This window comes from Macrobrachium rosenbergii, chromosome 14 (assembly GCF_040412425.1).
Source record: "Macrobrachium rosenbergii isolate ZJJX-2024 chromosome 14, ASM4041242v1, whole genome shotgun sequence".
Lineage (NCBI taxonomy): Eukaryota > Metazoa > Arthropoda > Malacostraca > Decapoda > Palaemonidae > Macrobrachium > Macrobrachium rosenbergii.
The window spans coordinates 25,057,287-25,081,177 of NC_089754.1; the positions used below are offsets into that span (position 1 = coordinate 25,057,287).

Below are 23,891 nucleotides of genomic sequence, written 5' to 3' on the forward strand. Positions count from 1 at the left end.
CTTAGGTTCTGATCTGCCTCAGCTCCAACAGCGCATCTTTTTGCATCTCTCTGTCTGCTCAGAGACAATCTCTGCTCTTGTTAATCAGTTTTTATGGCCTGTCTTTGTGCCTCCATTGCTCTTTCAGCAGCCATTCTTTGTTCCCACTGTTCATTCGGCATTGTGCTTGTCTTTGCCTCCCTGCAGTTAATCTTTGTTCCCACTGTTCATCAGTTTCTGTGGCCCTCCTTTGTGCGTCCCTTGCTCTGCCAGCAGCCAATCTTTGCTTCCTCTGTTTGTCAGTTTCTATCACCCACCTCTCACGAGCTGCCATTAGCAGTTCCGGACCATCGCCAGTAGTGCCTGCTGTTGTTTCAAAATTTTGTCTCGAATTTCTAGAATTACTTGCTGAATCCATTTCAAAATGAAAATAACAAAGCTAAGCCAAAAATCTGCGACCTTTTTTATATACCACTGGGTCACTTAATGTTGAAAATTTTGGGCCAGTTAGGGTTGCATGTCTCCGGAGAAACCCAGAAAAAAAAGTTAAGTATATCTTAATTTAACCAGACCACTGAGCTGATTAACAGCTCTCCTAGGGCTGGCCTGAAGGATTAGATTTATTTTATGTGGCTAAGAACCAACCAGTTACCTAGCTACAGCTTATTGTGGGATCCGAACCACGTTATGACGAGAAATGAATTTCTATCACCAGAAATAAATTCCTCTAATTCTTCATTCGCCGGGTAGGAGAGTCGAACGCTGGGCCAACAGCATGCCAGGCGCAAGCTCTATCCACCCCTCCAACGAAGAACTAAGAATCTGTCTTCAAAACCATTCCGCCCAGAATTCTTCCACCTCCTGGAGAAATGCTCATTGGATTAAAATGTATTCTTGAAGACGTCTTCACAACTCCAGGATCCTTTGAAGCAGTCTTCCGCTCCTGAAGCATTCCTGTAGAAACACCTATTGGATTATAACATCTTCTTAAATTCCTAAAGACTGCACGATCCTGTGAAGCCATCTTCAGCTCCTGAACAGATTCCTGGAAGATCTGCTTCCCTTCAAGAACAAGGGCTTCCCTGAAGAAATCTTCAAAACCTTTCATCTCCAGGAAGGACCAGAAGCCTTCGGAATTCCCAGAAGCCTTTTGAATTCATCTCCAAGAATGTGGGCTTCACCCGTTCTTGCACAATACTAAAGAACATGGTTTTATGGAGAAGAAATCGGAGGTGAAAGGCTTCGAAGAGCCTGGAGATTGTCTTGAAGCCTTCAGAAGCCCCAGCAGCCTCCAGAAAACCTTCGGAATTCTCAGAAGCCTCTGGAATTCCCAGAAGCCTCCGGACATGCACACAGAGGCAGAAAGGCAGCCAAGAAAATTAACATAATAGATAGTGGTACCAGTACCTCCCTGAGATACACCATGAGTTTCTGATGCAAAGTAGCAGGCATAGCATGCACCTTCACTGAAGCTATAGTGTTGTCAGGGATACTTCCAAGAGACAGTGAATAACTAGGACATTACTCTCCAAAGGTGCATGAGTTAACAAAGCAGATACCTCGAGAGGTACTAGTGCTATCAGGTGTGACAGCAACTGGTGCCATGGGTGCATGAACATATACCACAGCATATACCACAGTACAAGTGCAGAAAACTAATAAGCCCTCTAGAAAAGGAGGCCTTTTACATTTTAGAGGATAATGACTGCAGTGCTCACTATTGAATCTGTTTATTACGATTAAGGAAAATTAACTGTTTCAAGTTTTCCATTTTTGATGGTCTGGCATGGGTTCAGGAGCAGTGTGTGTGTGTGTGTGTGTGTTTTTTAAAAAAAAAAAACGGCTGCTGATAAAACGCCCCTTCATACCATGCATTAGGTGCTACTATGCAAATGCTACCGAGCTTGAGGCCAATATGCAGTCATCACATGTGAGTTCAGGTGTACATATTTGACTACTAAATGCACTACGTTTCAAGTGTCTTCCTCTCAATAGTTGATAAAAATCTATGGCACTGCAAAACAGGAGCAGCAATACCAGTTGTAAAGAAATGGGTTAATACCTTTAAAAATATAAAAATTTTGTTTCTTTGTTTTTTGCTGGCGCTAGGACCAGCTTGAGAGTCACTGGACATCTTCAAATATATGCGATCTCTGTTTCCTTAGCGTATTTACCCCTTTCGCAACATCAGCTTCTTTGATTTTTTCGTCTTTGTTAGGATGGAACTGATAGTTGATAAGGACTCCCATACATCCTCGCAAGATCAGCCACGCGTACACCAATTCTGAACTTTGCTATGAGCTCTTCCTTGAATTCAATCAGGTTTCTCATCTTCTTTATCAAAGGGATGGTACTCTGAACTTTCTTTGGCCCCATGGTGGCTTATTTAGCAGTCGCACTCAATCAAAAAGCACAAAAGACAATGTATTTTATGAATGTTTTGGATGAACACACCGGGTGATGCTCATTCGATGAGAAACAAAGGCAGACTGGGTTACGAACACTTAGGATGGTTTGTGAGGCACTCGGTCAAGTGGATGAGTTTGGGATGGAGAATTTTCAATTGTACAATAACTGAACGGATGCACGAAAACTGGGACAAAATTTCGACAAAATAAATTGACGAAAACCGAATCGTATGAAAACTAGGGCATATGAAAACTGAGGTTTGACTGCACAGTATATTCTACTTACAACAAAGTTTCCCAAAAATGTAACCCTTACAGTATACAGAAAACCAAATCTTAACTGGTATTGATTAAAAGTTTTTTCACCTTCTATTGAACTAACCTCTATATCTGTCTGAAAATTGAAGAGATCAATACGCTGCCAATTTGAGCCATCCAAAGCCAGCACATGCCAGTAATGAGATACCTGAGCACATCGGCATAGTGATACGACATCCAAATATGAAAATACACTGGAAAAAAACATTGAAATTCATTAGCAGAAGAAAGGTTATGGTGGGCAAAAAAAATACATACATTTAGGTCAACCACATGTAAAATCAAAACCCTAGTGCAACAGGGCTTGTTTTTTTTAAATTACCATTTCTATGAACTTTTCTAACTATTCAGCATAAGAAAAACTACAAAAGATATTCCTAAAAAATTAGTGACTATACCCAACGTAAACCTAAACAGACAATGTTCTTATATGTGCTCACATCTAAAATTTTTAAAAATATTATTACTGTGTACATACTTCATTGCAATACCAAATTAAAAAGCAATGAGAACAATTTTGGAAAATAAACTAATCAGATTCCTAGTGACTTTCCTGTCCATATATGTGAATACCAACGTTTTTGTTTTCAAAATCCAGCATAAAGCATTACCTATATGCAAAATTTTTCAAAAGAATACCTCTATATTATATGAATATTAATATCGTCTACCAGACAACCTCAGCTGATATGACTGTTCCAAGTTGAGGTTATTTGTAAGTGAAGTTTCCACACCAGTTATTTTAAATATTTCAATTCCAGTTAATATCTATTGGATCTAATCTGGTAAGTATTTGTGGTGAATATATTCTTCAGCAGTCTCTGTTATTTATACCTTTAAGTATTTTGACTGTTTCCATCAGCTAACCTCCTATTTAACCTTTCCTTTAAGCGTACAAGTTGAGGCATTCTAGCCTTCTTTGATTTCCAATGTCTCACTGTAGTACTGTAGTTTGGTTGCTCTTGCTTTTACTGCTCTTTATCTTCCTGTGTCTTTCCTCCCTAAATGAGGTCTATCTACTATACTGTATACTGTTAGTGTGGTACCTTTTTTCTGTGGATAAATTTAGCATTTACTTTACTATAAAATTTACTGAACTTTATTTTTAACTTCTGTGCAATGCACTGAAGGGTTTCAGTTACTAATGATAAGGGCTCTTAGATCTTCCTATTAATGAGCATCCTTATTTTTATGGCCTATGTCCAAGATTTTGCATTTTCCCAAGTTAAAGGCTATCTGCCATTTTAATGACTATTAACCTATTTTCTCTAGGTCTTCTTGCAACTATTTTCTGCTGTATCATGATCACTATTAATAAACATTTTGGTGTCACCAATAAACTTGATTATTTTACTAACCAGCTTTAAGTTTTGGTCATTTATTTAAACAATGAAAAGCGCAGGACCCAGCATCAATCCATAACCATAAACCATGCAACTGTAACATTTAGCCAGTCTGAGGATGTGCCATCATTATTGAGCTGTTTTACTAGTCCTCTGTCCAGTCTCTTTCATCTATGATACTATATCTATACTCCTTACTTTTGCCATTAGCATTAATTTTGGTGCATACCATTAGCATTAATTTTGGTTTATAAGACAAAATATAAACCTTATACAATTCCTCCTAAAATAAGATGTCAAATTTAAAGACTAAGTACACAATTCAAACCTTAACATTCTATAGTTTATAGTTTAATGTCACCAGTGGTAATGCAATAAATATATTTTAAACTCTCCCTGTCTTACACCAGAAATTCCTGCTCTTCAAGCCTATACTAACCTCCTGTGGAGTACTGTAGTAGGTAAAACAACTGGACTCCCCTTACTCTCTTACCAAGGACTTACAAAATATTTTTATGAGAGAACTTCAGGATCAGTGTGACCAAGTGTATAAAAAAAATTGTCTGGTCTTGAAATATAAAAAAATAGACATTACTGGTAAATTAACAAAATGTTCTTCCACATAACATAGCCAAAATTCAGAATTATAAAAATGGGTAATAACTGTTTACTACAATAGTATACAATGTAATGTCTCTGCATGACTACAGTATCTCATGTTCAAACACAATACTTCACCTCACAGTAGGTAGCCAAATAACTGCACCCTAGTATTCTGACTAGCAGTTTTTTTTTTGAGAGGTGGAATCTATTGCTGGTTAGTGGTGTTGCCAGAACATGCTGGCTTGCTACTGGGTCTAAAAAGCTTGACACTTTCATGTATACAGAATGTGAATAGGGCAATAAATATGGCAAGATGTCATCTGCTTATCAGACCCAGAACATGTCCAGATGTTGTCTATCTTGACATGCACATGCCCATGTGTACCAGTGAGTTAATGGGGATGTCTCACATATTTTAACAACTCTGAACAAGTGTGGTTATACAAAAATAAAATCTTATACAGTATGGTACTGTGTTTGTATTTATGTGGTAATATTAAAAATTCAATATGTAGTACTGTATTCATTACTTACTGTAATAAGAGCTCCCTGGGTACCTTTTTGTTTATCAAGGCTTCATCATCCGAAAACACCTTTGTCAACTGCAAAGTAAAAGTACATAGAAAACATGAGGAAAACAACAAATAATCAAGATAATAATTTTGATATAAAAAATTATTTAAACAAAATTTTCTAAAACAAACCCATTATCTTATTTCAATATTATTTAGTATCATCTGTACAATCTCCATCGAAAAAGAATCCTTCCACTTATGCTTGGCTGGGAATGCACCTAGGTTCCAATGCATCCCTGATGGCAGACAGTAATTATTTTGTGAGGTGTGGATCAGCTGGAATGAAACCAAGGGTAAGAATAGGACAATCCCTGTAAAGTACTTGCTTTGAACTGAAAAATTAATTTTTTTCAATAATATAAATACTTAATTTAGTACTTTATTTACTTTTTAAATACTTACCTCTCCATTATGTAGCTTTTACTTTGGGAGTTTAACAGATTGCAAAAGCAAAACGAGAACACTCAGTTTTCTATGAGTATCCGTTTTCTATCCATCTATTTCTTGACCCGCCCACCAGGGGCCAGATAAGTATAAACACTCATAGCTGGTCAGTCTACTTCTGTCCACTTTGAATGCGGGGAGGCAGAGAGGGCAAATTATTTAATGGAGAGGTAAGTATTTACAAAATAGGTATAATAAATCAGGTATTCATAATTTTTAAAAGGACCATATCTCTCCATTTACATATAGATGATTCCCACATTTGAAAAAGGAGGTGGACAAGGTGAAGATCAGGTAACCCTTTAAAGGTGAATTAGTAACAAAAAAATTATGTAAAAAGTGATTGTTTCTATAGTGAATTCAATCCATTGACTATTACTGCCACCTTGGTATTGACTATTACTGCCGCCTTGGGATTGACTATTACTGCCGCCTTGGGAGGACTGTTCCTCAGGTGCAAAAGACTCATCATGAAGATACTTGAAGTCTCTTTGGAGGGTCTCTTTGGTGTAAAAACAGGAGTAAGGTTACTGTGCCAAAACCCTGCAGAACCAACAATAGGTAGCTAACAGGTAACCACATACAAGCAGGTACACTACCTATACTCAACACTGAGTACCTACAAGCTTCCCAAAACCACAACTGGGTCTAAAAGGCAGTAAGCAGAAAAACGCTACTAAAAGATTCAGGACATAATATCCCCAGCACAAACCAGAGGAGCTAATGCTCTACTACAATTGTATTGAATCTCCACACCATGTAGATTGATTATAGCAAAAACAGAATTACCATGCCATTGAATGACTTCACTAACTTACCCATAAGTAAGTTCTTTCCAAATTTAAAAGGTAAAAGCTGTAGCCACTGCTCCCATGTCAAGTGGCTTACCTTCCATTATGAATACAAATTAGCATGAAAGTCCTTAACCAAAGACCTAATGAAAAGGACATTACATTCCTACTCATCAGAAGCCCTGGCTTTCAAACACTACACACAGATCCTTTACATCAGCTTGAATATTTTTACTGGACCCATAAAGGGGTCATGCTCCTCAGGCCCTAGTGATTCCAAGCTGGGTAAAGAGACTGTTTTAGGTGAGGGTCTAGCTCTTAAACTTCTTGGGCCAAAATAAGGGAAAAAGAAAAGAACTGCCTTGTCTTTAGCAAAGCATACCTTAACTGACAAAGCTTGTACTTTTTTACTCTTTTAGCGGTAGCTAAGGCTATTGTGAAGAGTTTCCACAGAAACCTCTTTAAAAGGAGCTTGCTCCAAAAGGTTCAATGGGTGACAACATAATGAACTGAAGAACAGCATACAAATCCAAGGTGAGTACCAGAGACCTGGGAAACTCCACCTTAACACCTCAAAAGACATCCAGATGTCTTTGTCCTCAGATCAAGCCTAACAGCCAGAGCCAACATGGCCCTTTGGCTTAAAGGCTGCCACCAAGAACTTTTTCGATGTTGAGAAACAACAGAAGCTTTTTGAAGTTGTTTATAGAGTTACTAGTGGTGGAAAAGCCCCCTGACATGGCATCACGACCTACACACTGACCATTGGTGTTGGTAGAATCCATTAGTACATTCTCTCTTAGTCTTGATAAAGGCCTTCCTGCAAAATCTCACCTTGAGCTCACAGGAGCCATGAATCATCTCCACGTAGTCTTCTGAAGCTTGCAGAATTGTGATGAAACCTTTCATTTCATGGCTGCTTCTATCCACCACTGAAAGAAACTGGAAACTTAGTCACCAAAGCATGAATAACTTCCTGAATTATAGCAAAAGGAAGAAAGGCAATAAAGTCCAGACCTGACCTGGGAACAGCTTAGTGGCCATCACCAAAGCTAGAGGATCTTGCAATGGTGAACAATAAATTGGCAAACGTGACTCCACTTGGTCTCAAACAGGTCAATAAAAGAGGATCCCCACAGCCCACTGTCCACTGTACAAAATTATCAAAATCATCTCAAACAGGCCTTTATCTACTATGTGAGTACAGTACTGTATACGCTAATTGCCCTATACAGTGTAAAGGAGTGTCAAACTCACTACCTTTAAATGAGGTCCAAGTTCTGCATTTTACCAACCCCGAAAAGGGAAATGCCTCAAAATTGTATTCAGCTCTCAACCCAGGGCAATTCTGCAAAACTGGAATTCTCATATGCTTTTACGGGTGCTAGGACTACCAAGAGAGAGTTCAATTGCTTCAAGAGGCCTTTATTACAGACTTAAAACAGCTTTGCAGGCAAAATCTAGAACACATCAAGGCTCCCAATAGAGTTATGGTGTACCAGACACTTCAATTACACCAGGCCTACAGACCTTCTGGGATCCAGGTTGTAAGCAATATCTAGTTGAGAGATACATGAAATGCAAGAAAACACAGAACTATAATCTCTAATAGCTGGAACCAACAACATTTAGGGTAACTGAGAAACTAATAAACTAAATGAAGTTATCTATAGAAGTGGATGTTCAGGAAATACCTCCAGCCCAACTCCAGAAGAGAAAAACTGACCACTGCCCCTGAAATCATTAGTAGTTGAACTCGTAAACTTAAGGAAAGAGTCTCAGTCACCACCAGAAAAACCTCACTCTTGCACAAGATGGTTTATAGTGTCAATGTGATCATCTGAACCATGTGGAAGCTTGGAAAACTTCATAGTATGTGGGTGTTTTAGGTCTTCCTCAAAGGAAGAGTTCTATGGAGATGTACTACAGAGGCAAAAGATCTTGAAATCAATCTAGGAACATCCTAGAGTTCATGGATTCTCTTAACTTGTTATGTACCTCTCTTCCAGTCATAAGATAAGAAAAGATGTAAGGGTTCATCATTAACTAATACTGCTGAAAAACACCTACCAAACCAGTCTGAAGACCTGGAAGTCAAAGTCTGGTAACTTCCTGTTCTGAGTTGTCAAATCAAGGCCTACAATCTTATTACAGTCCTTACGGAAACTGGCATGGCTGAAAGTTCAGAGACAAGTCTGCAGGAAGAGTCAGATTTCTCCTGCTTAAGTTGGTCTCTAGCACATTGCTCCTACTCAGAACAAACTAAGGAAATGTCACAATCTTCCCTGCTTCCATCCAAAGAAGGGACTTTACTATTCTGAGCACAAGAAATAAATATAATTGATGTCACTATCTGGTTGGACAAAAGGTACAGTATCTAATGATGCCATATATATATAGTATACAAATACAGTACAGGCAGTCCCCAGTTATCAGCAGGGGTTCCGTTCTGAGAGTGTGATGATAACCAAAAATCACTGCTAACTGAAAATTGGCTATTTTCAGGGCTTATCGGCGCCAAAAAGCACCGATTTTCGGTTATCGGCACCTCTGTTAGGTATCTATCGGCACCATTACCCAATTATCGATGCCGATAGGCGGAAATTGGCGATTTTCAGCACCGAAGATTGCCGATTTTTGTCACTAAATAAGCGCCATAAAACCGGATCGCCGTTAACTGAGCCCGCCATTAACCGGGGACTGCCTGTATACATAATATATAAACACCTATACATACACATTACTTACTTATACATATGTATACACACATATGTATATACAGTACAGGCAGTCCCCGGTTAATGGCGATCTGGTTTTATGGCACTTGTCTAGTGACGAAAATCGGCAATTTTCGGCGCCGAAAATTGCCGATTTCCACTTATTGACGCCGATAATTGGGTATTGGTGCCAATACTTACCTAATAGAGGCACCGATAACCGAAAATCAGCACTTTTTGGCACTGATAAGCCCGAAAATTGCCGAAAAAACGCCGGAAATCACCGATTTTCAGTTATCATCACACCCCAGAACGGAACCCCTGCAGATAACCGAGGACTGCCTGTATAGTACAGTACTGTATACCTAAGTAAGTAGGGAAGATGGGCTGTCGGGAACATTGCAACAAATGCTCTACCCAGTGTTCACAATGCTTTTAAGTTCCTTCTGACTGCTAAGAATTCAAGATTATAGGTGCAACATGACTCCTCCAACCAGGTGAAATTTCCAAAATTTCTAGATCTTCCATAATTGAGCCTCAGATCTTCGATGAGGCATCTAAAGAGAACATGAGGACTGGATATTTCTTCCCAGAGGAGCGTAAACTAAAACTGAATCTGATTGAAACTACCTGTTGACATAAAAGGAAAGAACCCAAGCCTGACTCTAGCCAGGTCATAAAACTTCCCTAAAATCACATGACCTGGAAGAAGACCTTTGCTTTGCTGAAAACTTCAATAAGGGCTGAAAACCTCCTGGAAGCAAGCAGCTGCAATAGATGCCAAAAATAAAAATAGGGAATGAAGACAAAAATGTTATTTTCATGATAAAATTAAGTTTCATACATACTTACCAAGTAATTACATAGCTATACTTTTCCACTCTCACAGCAGCTAAAATTTGAAGTTCACGGTAGCAATACTATTGTTTTTGTGTAGGTGACTACCCTGCCCGCTATCGGGGAACAATAGGAACAACAAAACAGAAGAGCTCACTTCTTTTATGCTAAATGTCCATGAATGGGGAGGAGGGAGGGTTCTGATCTGTAATTACTTGCTAAGTATATATGAAACTTAATTTTATCATGAAAATACCATTTTCATAGCTTAATCCACATTGATAGGAGGTGGGATACTATATATGGACATATTCTGTTCCAAAACCAGTCAGGTATGAAGATGAATTTGAAACATAAAATCTGTTAGCATTGATAAAATGCTTGTTGTTTCCTTAACTAGTAAGAGAGCTACAGTACTGCAGGTGATTACTGCCTCTGGTCATTGCTCATCTTGACCTGTAGTGACTTACAGGAACTGCTGTGAGAAGTCTACTTTTAAGAGGGGGCTTTGGAGTAAAGGAGTCTTCCAAATATCTGCAAAGCACATGATAAAAAACTGCCCTTGCCCTGGGTGCAGTAACAAATGATAAAATGACCAGACAATGCTGTCACCTATACCAAAAAACAAAATGTCTAAAAACCATCATACCACAACACACTCCAGGTAACAGTGCCTCCCAGGCTACCCAAAAGAACTCTAACACCCTAATTTTAAGGCAAAGAAGTTATGGATAGGAAGGAATGCTTCCTATGCTTCTTCTCCCAACACCATGCCAGCCACCAAAACAGACCTAATGTACTGCAATTTTTGAAGTCCACTTCTATTTCCTTCAAATAATGGGTAGCAAAACCAGAGAAACACTTCCAGTAAGTCAACTGGAGGATAGCTGAAAGCGACATTATGCCCGAAAGCATACGAAGTGGAGACAGCCCTGATCTCGTGTGCTCTCACCTTAAAGGTAGGCAGGACATCCTCTTGGATTTGTGAGTGAGTCTCCATGATAAGGCTTCCAAGAAAAAATGACAAAGCATTTTTAGAAAGAGGTCGCAAAGGATTTTTGACGGAGCACCAGAGGTTGTTGGCAGGGCCTCTGATCCCCTTGGTTCTGTCTATATAGTACCTAAGCGCCCTAACCGGGCAAACGACCCTTTCCTCCTCTTCTGGTCCGAGAATGTCCATCAGGTTCTTAATGGAGAATGAGCACGGCCAGGGGTTAGATGGTGTCTCATTCTTTGCCAGGAAGCCTAGCATAAAGGTGCAAACTGCGTCTCCCTCAGCGAAACCAATATGCTTGTCGATGGCCTGAAGTTCGCTTACTCGTTTTGCAGTGGCCAAGGCTACGAGGAAGAGAGTTTTCTTCATTAGGTTCTGAAGAGACGTGGAATGGAGAGGCTCAAAAGCAGGTCCCGTTAACCACTTAAGAACTACATCTAAGTTCCATGATACAGAGTCAGTTCTTGCCTGCTTGGAAGTCTCGAAAGACTTGATAAGGTCACTAAGGTCTTGGTTAGAGGCCAAGTCTAGTCACTGATGCTTAAAAACAGACCCCAACATCGCTCTATAGCCTTTGATGGTGGATGACAGGAGCCCTTGGTGGTCCTCAGAAAAAGAAGGAAGTCTGCTATCTGGGCTATAGTGGTCTTAGCAGACGAGATGTTACAGCTGCTACACCACCTAAGGAAGACAGCCCATTCTGACTGGTAGACTCGGCTGAAAGACTGACGTCTACATCCCACAACAGCTTCCACAGCTTGCCTTGAAAATCCCTTCACTCTGACAAGTCTCCAGACAGTCTGAAGCCTGTCAGAGCTAGGGCAGATAGTCCTTGATGGAATTTCCAAAGGTGGGGCTATTTGAGCAAACATGGATTTTGCGGAAGCAGTCTGGGAAAATCCACAAGAAGTTTTAGAAGATCAGGGAAATTCCTTGAGTGGCCAAAATGGAGCTATCAGGGTCATAGTCATGTTGCAATGGGATAGGAACTTTTTGAGGACCTCTCTCATCATGGTGTCCGTCACCCATGCCTGAGGATCCTGAACTGGCGAACAAAAGAGAGGAAGATGGTGGTTCTTTTATGTGGCGAACAGGTTCACAGTCGGCCTTCCCCACAACTTCCACAGTCTGTTGCAGACTGCAGAGTTCAGAGTCCACTCTGTTGGAAGGACTTGTCCTCTCCGACTTAGTTCATCTGCTAACACGTTTATCTTCCCTTGGATGAACTTGACAATCTTGACAATCTTAACCCAATTCTGATCTGCCCAAATGAGCAGCTCCTTCGCTGCCTTGCAAAGAGAGAAGGAGTGGGTTCTGCCTTGCTTCTGTATGTAGGGGAGAGCCGTGGTACTATTGGAATGCACCAACGCGATCTTGTCTGTGACTGCTTTTACAAAGTGCATCAAGCCCAAATGAATGGCAGTCAGCTCTCTGACTTTTATGTGCAGACTTCGTTGTTCTGGAGACCATGTACTGGAAGCTTCTAAGTTGCCAAGAAGGGCTCCCCAGCCTTGGTCCAAGGTGTCTGCATAGAAGAAGAGGTCAGGGTTCACAAGACATAAAGACTTTCCCTCTAAAAGTCTGGCTTCGGACATCCACCACTGCAGGTTCAACTTTATCTCCAACGTTATCGGGAATGCCACTGAGTCTGGTTGTTTCCTTCTCTTCCAGTTTGCCTTCAGGAAGAACTGAAGGGGTCTCATGTGTTGTCTCCCTAATTTCACAAACTGCTCAATGGATGACAGAGTTCCCAATAGACTCATCCACCAATTTGGGAGAGCAAGAAGATCGTGTACTGACTGACTGAGTGACGGCTCTCTAGTCCGCTTCGATGGAACAGGAGACATCTCAATGGCGTGACATCTCTTAAGAGGACGAGATTCATCCGGAAAGCGCCAAGAACGTCTCTTGTTGGGGCTGGAGAGATCGGTGTCCAAAGACAACCGATGAGCACCGATAGAGACGCCTTTCCAACGGCTGTCTGAAACATGAGCTACAGGTGGATGAGGGGGCAACTGTCCGTGGGCAAACCCCACCAACCTCCTTTGGACCTCCAGTATGTCTCCTCCCAGGTTCTGGGGAGTGTGACAGGGACCTTCATCTGGGAGAATCGGAGGGATGAACAGCCACCTCCTCCACTGGCACAGGCACTTGCACAATACTATGCAACTAATCTATTACGACCTTAAGGAACTCACCTAACTTAAACAGTGTTGGCGACAAGTTCCAATTTACAGTCAAACTTACTCTCGAGGTTGGCCATGGCATCGGGTTCAGAAGCATGGGAGCTGGGTAAAGGAGTTAATGGCAAAATATTAGGAGGACTAAGGAGGGGGATAAGGCTAAAGCTGAGGAATAAGGAATGTTACAGTCATCAACAGACAGAACAGTAACAGGTTCTAAACTATGAGCCCTTCCTCGGCTCTAGAAGCAGCCTTCCTCTTTCTATCTGTCTAATTTCTCCAAATGAGATTTCAAAATCTTCCACTGCTTTTCATCCCATCCTTTACATTCCTCACAAGAAAGCTCCTTTGAGCAATCTTGACCTCTACATTTAGCACAGATTGTATGACTATCGTAGGCCACCTTAGTCATGCGGGTCTTGCAACGCTCCCTACAATATCTAATGATGGAGGAACTTGAATCCAACATTATTAATAACACAAAGGTCTCCTGAATTAACTAAACTCAGTTGAAAAGCTACCAGAACATAGAGTACATCACCAAATCCTGAGAAAAAGCAATGAAAAACTCCAAACAACACTGCCAAAAACATTCGATGTTGCATCGAAAGCCAGCCGAAAAGAAGTGAGCTCTTCTGCTTTGTTGTTCCTATTGTTCCCTGATAGTGGGTGGGGTAGCCACCTACACAAAAACAACAGGATCACTACAGTGAACTTCAAATTTTAGCTGCCGTGTGAGTGGAAAAGTATAGCTATGTAATTACTTGGTAAGTTACTTATACGAAACTGTTTTCATCCTGAAAAAACCAAACTGTGAGAATCTCTTCATCTCCAAAAACAAAAACCTGTGCCAAGACTAGTCCTCCCCTAATGCTACTTCAAGACTTGGAAGGAGACCCCTAGAATACAAGGCAGTTCTCTTTCTCCCATATATGGAGGCAAGAATAGCAAAACTTTCTTAAAAGATGCTATATGGAGACAGGAATAGCAAAACAGTCATAGAATAGACTACAGTATATGGAGGTATGAGTAGTAAAACATCTTACAAGAGGCTTCCTTTCCATGAACTGCAATAAAGCCTTGAACACATCCAAGATAACCCAACTGGAATGCAGTGCAAAGAAGGCTTTATTTCCACAAATAATTTGTTAACTTCTTTCACAAGCTATTAATCTCTTCAAAACAGAAATCGTGACCTGATTCTATCATAACAGAAGCACAAGCAACTTGCCCACCTGACAAGGAACAAGTGGAAGAATAGGGCTTAATCAACAAACAAGCCCCAGAAAGTTCCTTAGAGTCCAGGGCAAAGACTACAATGCTCGATGTGGAAGGGCAGCAGTAGACTACACTGACCTTACTCCTGACAAGCTTCTGCCGTGGGCTGAAAACTCTTTAGTCACTGCCAATGAAACCACTTGCTCCAACTCATAAGGCCACCAATTCAGCTGAAAACCCGTCTGCTCAATAAAAGGTATAATGATTAGGTAAAATCTCACAATATCTAGAAAGTTCTTGATCCATAGGGGAATCAAAACTGAAGCAGTAATCAACTGTTTACGTACAGTAACTGCCACAACTGGTGGCGTTGAAATCCCCAAAGCAAAATGTTGAGAGACTACTAAAGGCAATACCTGCCTACCAAAAAAGAGACTGAAATGTGAACACTTTCCAAAATTCTCCATAAGCAGGCGATAGTTATGCAGGTGACAGGTACACAGGTGCATGAGAATGATGACTAGAGCGCCTACACACTGAGGGAGACAACAAACAGGCAAAGCATTGTGGAAAAATGCAGAAAACTCCACTAGGCACACAACCATGCTGGACAAAGAAAGCCACAATACTGGGGCAAGTGAAAGAAACTCTAGACTCCTCCCCAGAAACTAAGTGATCGTTAATACTAGACTTGAACCACAAATGATCCCTAACTACCAAGAGTCAAGCAAAACTATCCTAAAAAGCAAATGCAAACTTTCCTCAACTAGTCAGCTTTAGTTGACTACTTACTACCCAGCGGAAGCAGCGAAACCCAGAGTAATATTACCAGAAAAAACAAACTATCACTCCTACCAAGCCGATCCGATAGGGTAAAAATTAAGCGGAAAAATCTTCGGCTCAGTCTCTCCCAAGAGATCCCATCACAAAACGAATTCTAGTGCCAGAACTGGTGACACTGACATTGGAACTGGCACTCCTGATGTCAAACTGAGCAAAGGAAGGAAGCAACAGGCACAGGTCCCCACTACTCTATGACATGTCCCGATTCCCTGTTGCTACAGGCCCAGAGTGAGCAAGATAGGATGTGCCAAGGACATGGCATGCCAAAAACGGGGATGTTAACCCTTTCTCTGACATGGGGAAATACCTGAGCTTAAACAAGACCCACAGGAAGGTGAATATAAGATGACTCCATCCTATCAAATCTAATGCCATGAATCAATGGGAAGCTTAGTTGGAATAACAGATTGAAGGGATGCAGCAGAGGACCTATCCAGTTACTAAAATGGGAAGCAGAAAAAACATATAAACAATTTTGTCAACAGAAAATTGAGTACAGTTAACAATCTGTCTACCTCCTGTTAAAACCAGCAAAAAAATAGACTGACCAGCAATGAGTGTTTGTACCTATCAGTCCCCTCATGGGGGTTCAGGGAAATAAATGGACAGAAAACCAATATTCATAGGAAACCAAGTGTTCTCGTTTTTCTTTTGCAATCAGTTGAACTCCTGCTGGCAGGGAAGTAAAAGCTACATATATACAGTAATGGAGAGGTATGGTTCATTTCAAAAATGTTTTTTAATCAGCAACCCATTGCTCTGCACCACCTCCATACCTGTTAAGATAGGAAGGAATTAGAACTCTTGGAATAATACAGTCGTCCCCAGTATTTCGGGTGTGTGGTACGCACCCACAAATACTGAAACCCCCTCTAAAAATGCTTATAACTGCATATTTTAATAGTTCAAAGACCAAAGATCACCTCTAAAATGCTTTTAACTGCCTATTTTAATAGTTCAGGCATCAAATATACCTTAAATTATCATCCTAAAACATTTAGCCATGAAAATGTGAAAATACAGTACAGTATTTGCTCTTTGAAAAAACTTGCGAATAGGCAAATTTTCCATGAATAATGTGGATATAATATGTTCCACAGAAAAATCCACAAATGCTGAACCACGAATATGAGGGGGTCAATATTACCCAAATGTTCTGAAGGCTATCAATGGATAAAAAGAGAAAAATGTAGCAACACATGAAAGGTAGCAAACAATTACAAATGCCAATATCTTGTAACTGAAGAAAAATACAGCACCAATAATAAGCAATACAAATACTGTACTGTACAAGAAAATCAGGTCCAATAACATAAAGTAAACCCTACAGAAGGTTAACAACAAATACGTGTTGACACCTAAGCAAAAAAGTAGTTTTAATTAATAAAACTATCAAAGGACACAGTAATAAAACAGAATATGAAACAAACCCTGGCTTACTCATAGCACACTAAACAAGAAGACTTTTCTTAACTAAATAAAAATGTTAAAAATAAAAGTCGGAAAATGTGAGCAATAAAAGGTTGACAGCTAACCTCATTAACTAATTAAATTTACCTATTAAGGTGCTATCACTACCTTACTTATCACTAAAATGGAAAACTGATGTGAATAAGAGAAAATGAGTGAGAAGGATAAGTGACTCAATGCATTTTCACAGCCCTGCAGTAAAAACTGTGGAAAATCTTGACTGATAACAGCAGAGTAAAGCATAAAATCTTAAGGCTCCAGATGGTGGATGCATGCACTAAAAATGTACCTCTATCTTCTAGCCAAAGACAGTGGTGTCTAGAAGATTCAAAGACAACAAATGAGGTGATTCGTAAATCACGGGTTTGTGGCAAAACAAATAATAACTATAACACAGAACAGGGGACACTACTGAAGCTACAGCATATTAATAAGTCAGTATGTCTGGTCAATTCTAGGCTATTAACCCTCTGAAATTCTGATGAACATTTTGGCCATCATCCATTTTTCAACCTCCCAGATTCTTACAAAGATTCATAGCTATCATTTAAAGATATTCTTTTAATATATTCACCCAAAAATGTAAAAAAGCACCATAACAATGAAATCTAAATATGGTGCATATGTACGCTTGTTGTTGTCAAGGTGAATTATATACTGTATGTTCTAATTTATGGGAAATTAAAAAAAAATTGACATACACCATTATTCTGCTCACTGTTCTCTCCAATTTATCACAAATTTTTTGTTAATAAAAGTAACACTTTTTTCATTATGGCTAACTTTTACTTGTGATATCAATGTTTGTTCCCTATTTTTTGACATTTCTAAACACACCATTATAAAGATCAACTCTAGCTTTATAATGAAACTTAATTCATTAATGTAGCATGAAGTACTGTACAGTAAACCCCCTATTCGCGTTCTCATGGTTCGCAGACTCACGCATTCGCGGGTTTCTCTGTGGAACATATCTAGCCATTTTTCGCGGAAAATTCACCCATTCGCAGTATTTTTCAATGAGAAATATTCACTAATTACTGTATTTTCATATAATTTTCATGAATAAATGCACTTTTTGTGATAAAACTATTAAAATAATCAAGTATAAGCATTTTTACAGGGTTTTTCTTGGTTTAAGCTATCAAAATGGGCAGTTCTAAGTGTTTTTAGAGGGGTTTTAAGCATTCGCGGGGGGATGTGGGACACATCCCCCACGAATACAGGGGGTTCACTGTGTAAGGTTTATAAGGTTACACAAAGCGATCAAAGAAAATTATTGCTGGGCATTTTTGCTTAGTCAGTAAAAGGTGAGTGTTAAACCACAGACAGATTTTGATCCCCCTCCCAGATCCTCAAAGGGTTAAGGTTGAGGAGCTCAGTAAATGCGACACCCATAGTTTCTGCCCCAGCATCTATAATTACCAGGCCTAATATTCTACTACTATCGTAGTTGATCGATTCACATTTTGTTTCAAAAAGGAATTCCCTTGCATTTCTAAGAAACTTATGGGGCAATGCATTTATAAACTCTTTTATGCTGAAGGTGTACTAATTATCTTTGGTAGATGAAAATCACTAAATGGTATCAAGCAGGAGTGCTAAGGATTGGAAACAAAGCAGGGATCTGAGGAGAAGAAATAACACTATCACAGGAAGAAGGAACAGGAGCTAAACTAGCCTTATTCTTGGCTCTAAGGGCCACCTTCCTCTTTCTATCCCTATCTAATTTTGCTAAGGGCGATTTCAAAGCCTTCCACTTCAGCTCGTCCCAATCCTGACATTCAGAACAAGTCAAATCTATATTAAAGTCCTGCCTCCTACATTTCTCACATTTACGGTGAGAATCAAAAGAGATCTTAACTAATCTAGTCCTACAACCTTCGGAACAGTACTGAATACTAGAAGAACTAGAGTCAGACATCTTAGCTAATTAGAATAAAGTTAACAAAGCTAACAAAATGACTAAATAGCAGCAGAAAATTTTTGGCATACACCGAAAAAGCAAAATTCGAATACTTCACCAAAACATTGGACAAATATCCAAAAAATGACGACGATGACTATGCAAAACCACTGATGTTAGTTGGGAGCTAGCAGAAAACAAATTGAAGTTCTTTGCTGACTTGTACCTATCCGTCTCGAAAGTGGCCAGGACCTTGTCACCTACATGAACGATAGTAGGGCCAGCATGAAATTTGAATTCTTCGACTGCCATGCAAAAAGCTAGTAGCTATGTAATTACTTGGTAAGTCACTTATATAAAATTTATTTTTAATACAGTACAGAAGCCTTGCACATGCTAATTTAGACTTCATATTTTTGGTGATTAATAAATAAGTAATGTAGCAGTTACAACAAGCAATATGAACTGAATTTTGTTGAGTAAGTTTTTCAACATTTCTGTTTGCATTCTATCATACATGTTGTATGTTTAATTGCTTTAATAAAACCTGTTCCTAGCTGTCCACCTAAATTTATTGAACATGATTCCGTTGTTCATTATGAAGAGATTCCTGAGGCCAGAATGGCTCAATGTTGATGCTAGTTCATCACTAGCATCAAAGTAGTGGCTCTGTTGAATGGAGTAGTCCACAACTTCCTCTAAGAAACTGCTTTTGCTGAGTAATCTCTGTTAACAAACTTGACCTTCTAGTACACCATTAGTCCCCTTCATCTGTGAGTACAGCATATCTGAATATGCATCAGTACTCTTCTTCTGGAAGAAAGATGAAGTGTCTACTAGCCCCTACTTGCTGCATGACTACAAGCACCTGACAAAACTATTAACCACACATTTAAGCTAAGGAAATGCAGAGCAAGGATTGTAGTTTTGCAGCAGTTACAACTCAGATGCTTGCATAAAATTACATCTGTTATTCATATAGCCTATCAATCGCAACACATTGCACATACAGTACACCAGAGATTCCTGGAAATACTGTTCTCAATCTTCAGGCAGTTTATGATCTAGTTTTTCACCTAAAAAGGCTAAGAAATAAGTGGACTTAATCTTAACCTGTGTCAGTGGTAACTGTAGCATTAGTTACCAGACAGGCTCCATCTCAAGAGCCATTGACAGGCTCAAGTGCTAAATTCCAGTCACTGCTGCAACTCCCAGGCTTCACGTCTTCTCTGGCCTAAACAAATGTCCAAGATTGCAATGTCATGTATATTGCAAATGTTACGACAAGAAAGAGCAATGTGCCAAAGTCTGCCTATACCCTTGGGCACATCCTCAATTATTATATATAAAGCCTCTCTTGCTTCTGTGACCAGCAACCTCTCAAGGATGCTTGGCAAGAGCGGTGGCCTGTATAAAGGTGATTGTGGCCCATTTTAAAGCTCTATCGACACAGGAAGCTCTGATTAAGACCTGAGATTCTGATGATGTCATCCTTCACTCAACCCTCTATATTCCAATGACATCAAATGACTATGAGGTGGAAATTTTCAGAAAGCCTTTATGTGTTATTTTGACTTTTCCTTTACATCCTACAACTTATTACAAGTAATCAGTTTAAAATAATAATACCAAAACAAATTTTATACTGCAAAAAAATCACTCACAGCAATCAATTACGGCAAATTATGCCATATCCATAATTGGTAAGAGTATAATTTGCCACAAGTAAAATATGGGAACCCCAAATTCTAAAGGGCTAATGATCATTATCCTCATGTCTGGATGTCTGTGCCTGATACATGTGCTATGCAAGTTTCCCTGAATGTAACTTTCCTGATCAGCATAAGCACCAAGATCCCTTGGGTAAGGCTAATCCATCAGTTTGTGTCTTGCCATTGTAGAACTATAACAGCTCTCCTAAGCATTTCTAAAATTCTAATGGTTCTTTTTGCTAAGGAATCTTTTTATCAGTTCTGAAGCAAGATGAGTGACTGTGATGGAGGGCTTCATAAAGCTCGGTGACTCACCATGGAAAGCCCAGGCACTGGTGATGATGAATGACTAGCATTAACGAAAATTAACAAACAATTTTTCTCATAACTATAAAATGTTTCATATTTCTGGATGCCTATCCTTGCCCAGAACTGAAGTAACAAAAGTTACCTAGAACTGAGACTTATGCATTGCTGATTTGCAAAACGTAAGTCACATTACACCATTCAAAGATAATGTAAAGTAGTATGCTATGCTTAAAGCCTGCAGCCATCTATACCAACACTACCAAATCTGTATCAAAGATGGAGGAGGATTATGAATATCTGTATCAACAATGTGACAGTCAGCGGATCTGGCCAAGAAGAACAAGACAAAAACAGAGAAATGCATGTTCTTGGTCTGGTCCAATAACCCTTGGGTGCACTGTAGATCAAGGCATGTACATGCATTTAAAATTCCGACTGCTCGACTTCAGTTCTACTTATAGCCAGTTATCTTTTTGCTACTAAAATTCAACTGTCCTCTGAAACACTTATTCTGTCTAACAAAGTGAACAGTCACCTATACTTACATGCATATACACTAGCACCTCAACTTAACAGACACTCTAAGGTCCGACTTTCTGATACATAACAGTCTGTTAAGAAACAAAGATATTATATTATAACAGCTATTCCACACTGTTCCTAAACTAACCAGTACTTTACACCTGACATTCAATTTAATAGATTTTAAAAAAAAATATTACACTTAAAATGGTAGCCAAGCAAAAAATAATGACGGTACTATAGCCAATAAGTACAGAAATCCATTCAGTTGAGGTGTTCCTGTATCCTCGCAGTCATTTTTCTGAGGTGAAATGCTATTCTTACATATACCTTGATTTTCATTATACTGTATAATTGGTAAACAGTCCTCCTGTGATTTTTCTCTACCATGCATACAGTATACAGGACACTGCTGTTCAATATTTCATCATTTGCAATGGTATTTATTCTGCAATTTTTCACTGAGGCATATTTTATCAGCATAGTAGAATGTAAAGGGTTTTCTATATTTTTATGAAGCCTGAGTTATACCACTGCCACACTATTCACCAAAGGTTGGGGAGATGTGGTACACTCCCTAAGCACATAGGACATTGCATCCATATGTCAGCTATACAGTAAACCCTCCGTATTCGCGGGGGATGCGTACTGCACCCCCATGCGAATAGCTAAAATCCACAAATACTTAAAACCCCTCTAAAAACACTTAGAACTGCCTATTTTCATAGTTTAAACAAAAGAAAAACCCTCTAAAAATGCTTATACCTGAGTATTTTAATAGTTTTATCACAAAAAGTGCATTTAGTCATGAAAATGATATGAAAATACAGTAATAAGTGAATATTTCTCAGTGAAAAATACCGCGAATGGGCAAATTTTCCACGAATAATGGGTAGATACGTTCCACAGAGAAATCCGTGAATATGTGAGTCCCCGAATCGTGAGAATGCGAATAAGAGGGGTTTACTGTACATGTGAGCAGCCAAAAACTGGTTACGCTATAGTCAAAAAGAATTACTAAGTAAAACATAAGATGAAAATGGCCAATTCGTATAGGATTTTATAAAAAAAGGAACTTTATAGTAATACAGTACAACGAAAAGTTCATTTGCTTCCTACACCAATTTAAATACACAAATGACTTATGAAGATGATTTCTTTATCCTAACCTATGGAATGTGAAGCACAAGTGACTACTAACCAATATATTACATGGTCATGAAAGACAACTTCATCAGTTTTTTGTCTTCATTTGCTCCTTTTAATGTCTTCAACACATTGTACATGTCCCAATAAAGTGCTTGTGTATTTTCACCAATGACAAAAGAGTATGGTAGTGATTGATTGACTATGAAATTTAGGTCTTGAAGACCAAGCGCCGGAACCCATCAGGATTATTCAGTGCCGTAATGAAGGTGAAATATATAAATTAATGATATGAATTATAACTTCATAACATCTCATGGTCAGGGCCCTGGATGCTTTCGCACTTCACTCAGTGTTTATTTACCAATGTTCAGCTCACCAATGGAAGGCATGTGTGAAAGCTGTTTGGATACAGAGTGGAATACAATACCCAAATTACCAACCTACATGTTTTTTAGACAAGGGAATCTGAGGTTAAGTTAAGAATACCCAAAATATTTGCAATACTAAGGGGAAGTGGGGGTCCAGTAGAAGCAAAGGTTCCCAAGCCAAGGTAAAGAAAGCTTGAGTAGAGGATCAATAATCTTCAGCAAAGTCACAACTAGTCCTCTAAGTGTAAAAGCTTCCCCTAAGAACCAACCAACAGCATTTATGTCTGACCGATGATAAACCTTGTGCTGTATGCTATTGTTTATTTGACTTAAAACATTAAATAATATTGGCACATGAAATTTACCTGTTTCACGGTTCTTTTAAAGAATACAACAACTATTGGTAAAACTTGAGGTGTAGAGAAAAGTATAAGGAATTGGAAAACTTTTTTTTACCGTTCATGAGCAACAAATCCATACTGTGCAAAGTCCTGAACTGCAGTTTTGTGTAATTCTCAAAACTGAAGCTATATAGTATTTTTGTCTTCCAGAGAAATGAAGCAAGGAACATAATCATAAACTTAGTGAGGGTAGCCTATACTGTATATGTTTTACTGTGTAACACCAGAAAGATATCCTTGCAAATTAAATTAATTTTTTTAAATAAAGATATAGATCAAAAGTAGAAAAAATGGCACTTCACACACCCAATAAAATCATTCACACCTTAGCTTGAAGCCTTTCCACAGCATGACAAATATGGGGCCCCAATTAGGAAAAGTGACAGAGCCTGAGCATCTTTCCATCATAAAATCTTTGCCTAGAATACAACCTATAAAACCACTCCCAACCTTTTTTGGCTACGGTCAAGGAGGTTCAGGGGCGCAAAGTCCCCAACTGGGCTAGATGGGCCTCGGCATCCTAGGTTAGGATGCACCTGTGTAAAATACCAGTCAATTTGTTATACCATTGTATATCCTGCCATTCTCAAGGATTCAATTCACTCATTTCTAGTTTCCCTCCACCCAAAAATCAGTCTTGCACTGCAGTTGGCCCATAACTATTAACTACTGTATTGTATTTAGTGTTATGGGAAACTGGTTCACTGTGCTATCATCTTACCAATTTCAAGTGATCTTACCTCATAGTTTCAATCTATCTCCCCCACAAAAGTGATCTCATCCAGGTCACTAAAGTGACCT

The 23,891-nt window shown here is 39.2% G+C and overlaps 1 protein-coding gene across 2 annotated transcripts in view; it reads right to left on the reverse strand.

Annotated features, from left to right (window-relative positions):
* The window catches only part of LOC136845803 (F-box/LRR-repeat protein 20), a 56,742-nt gene that overhangs the window by 29,906 nt on the left and 2,945 nt on the right, over positions 1–23,891 (reverse strand). For both annotated transcript variants that reach the window (XM_067116143.1, XM_067116144.1), the window contains exons 2-3: positions 5,186–5,253; positions 2,770–2,899 (exon numbers count right to left, since the gene is read on the reverse strand). In XM_067116143.1, coding sequence (XP_066972244.1) covers positions 2,770–2,899; positions 5,186–5,253 — 198 coding nt within the window. The remainder of the gene's footprint in view (positions 1–2,769; positions 2,900–5,185; positions 5,254–23,891) is intronic.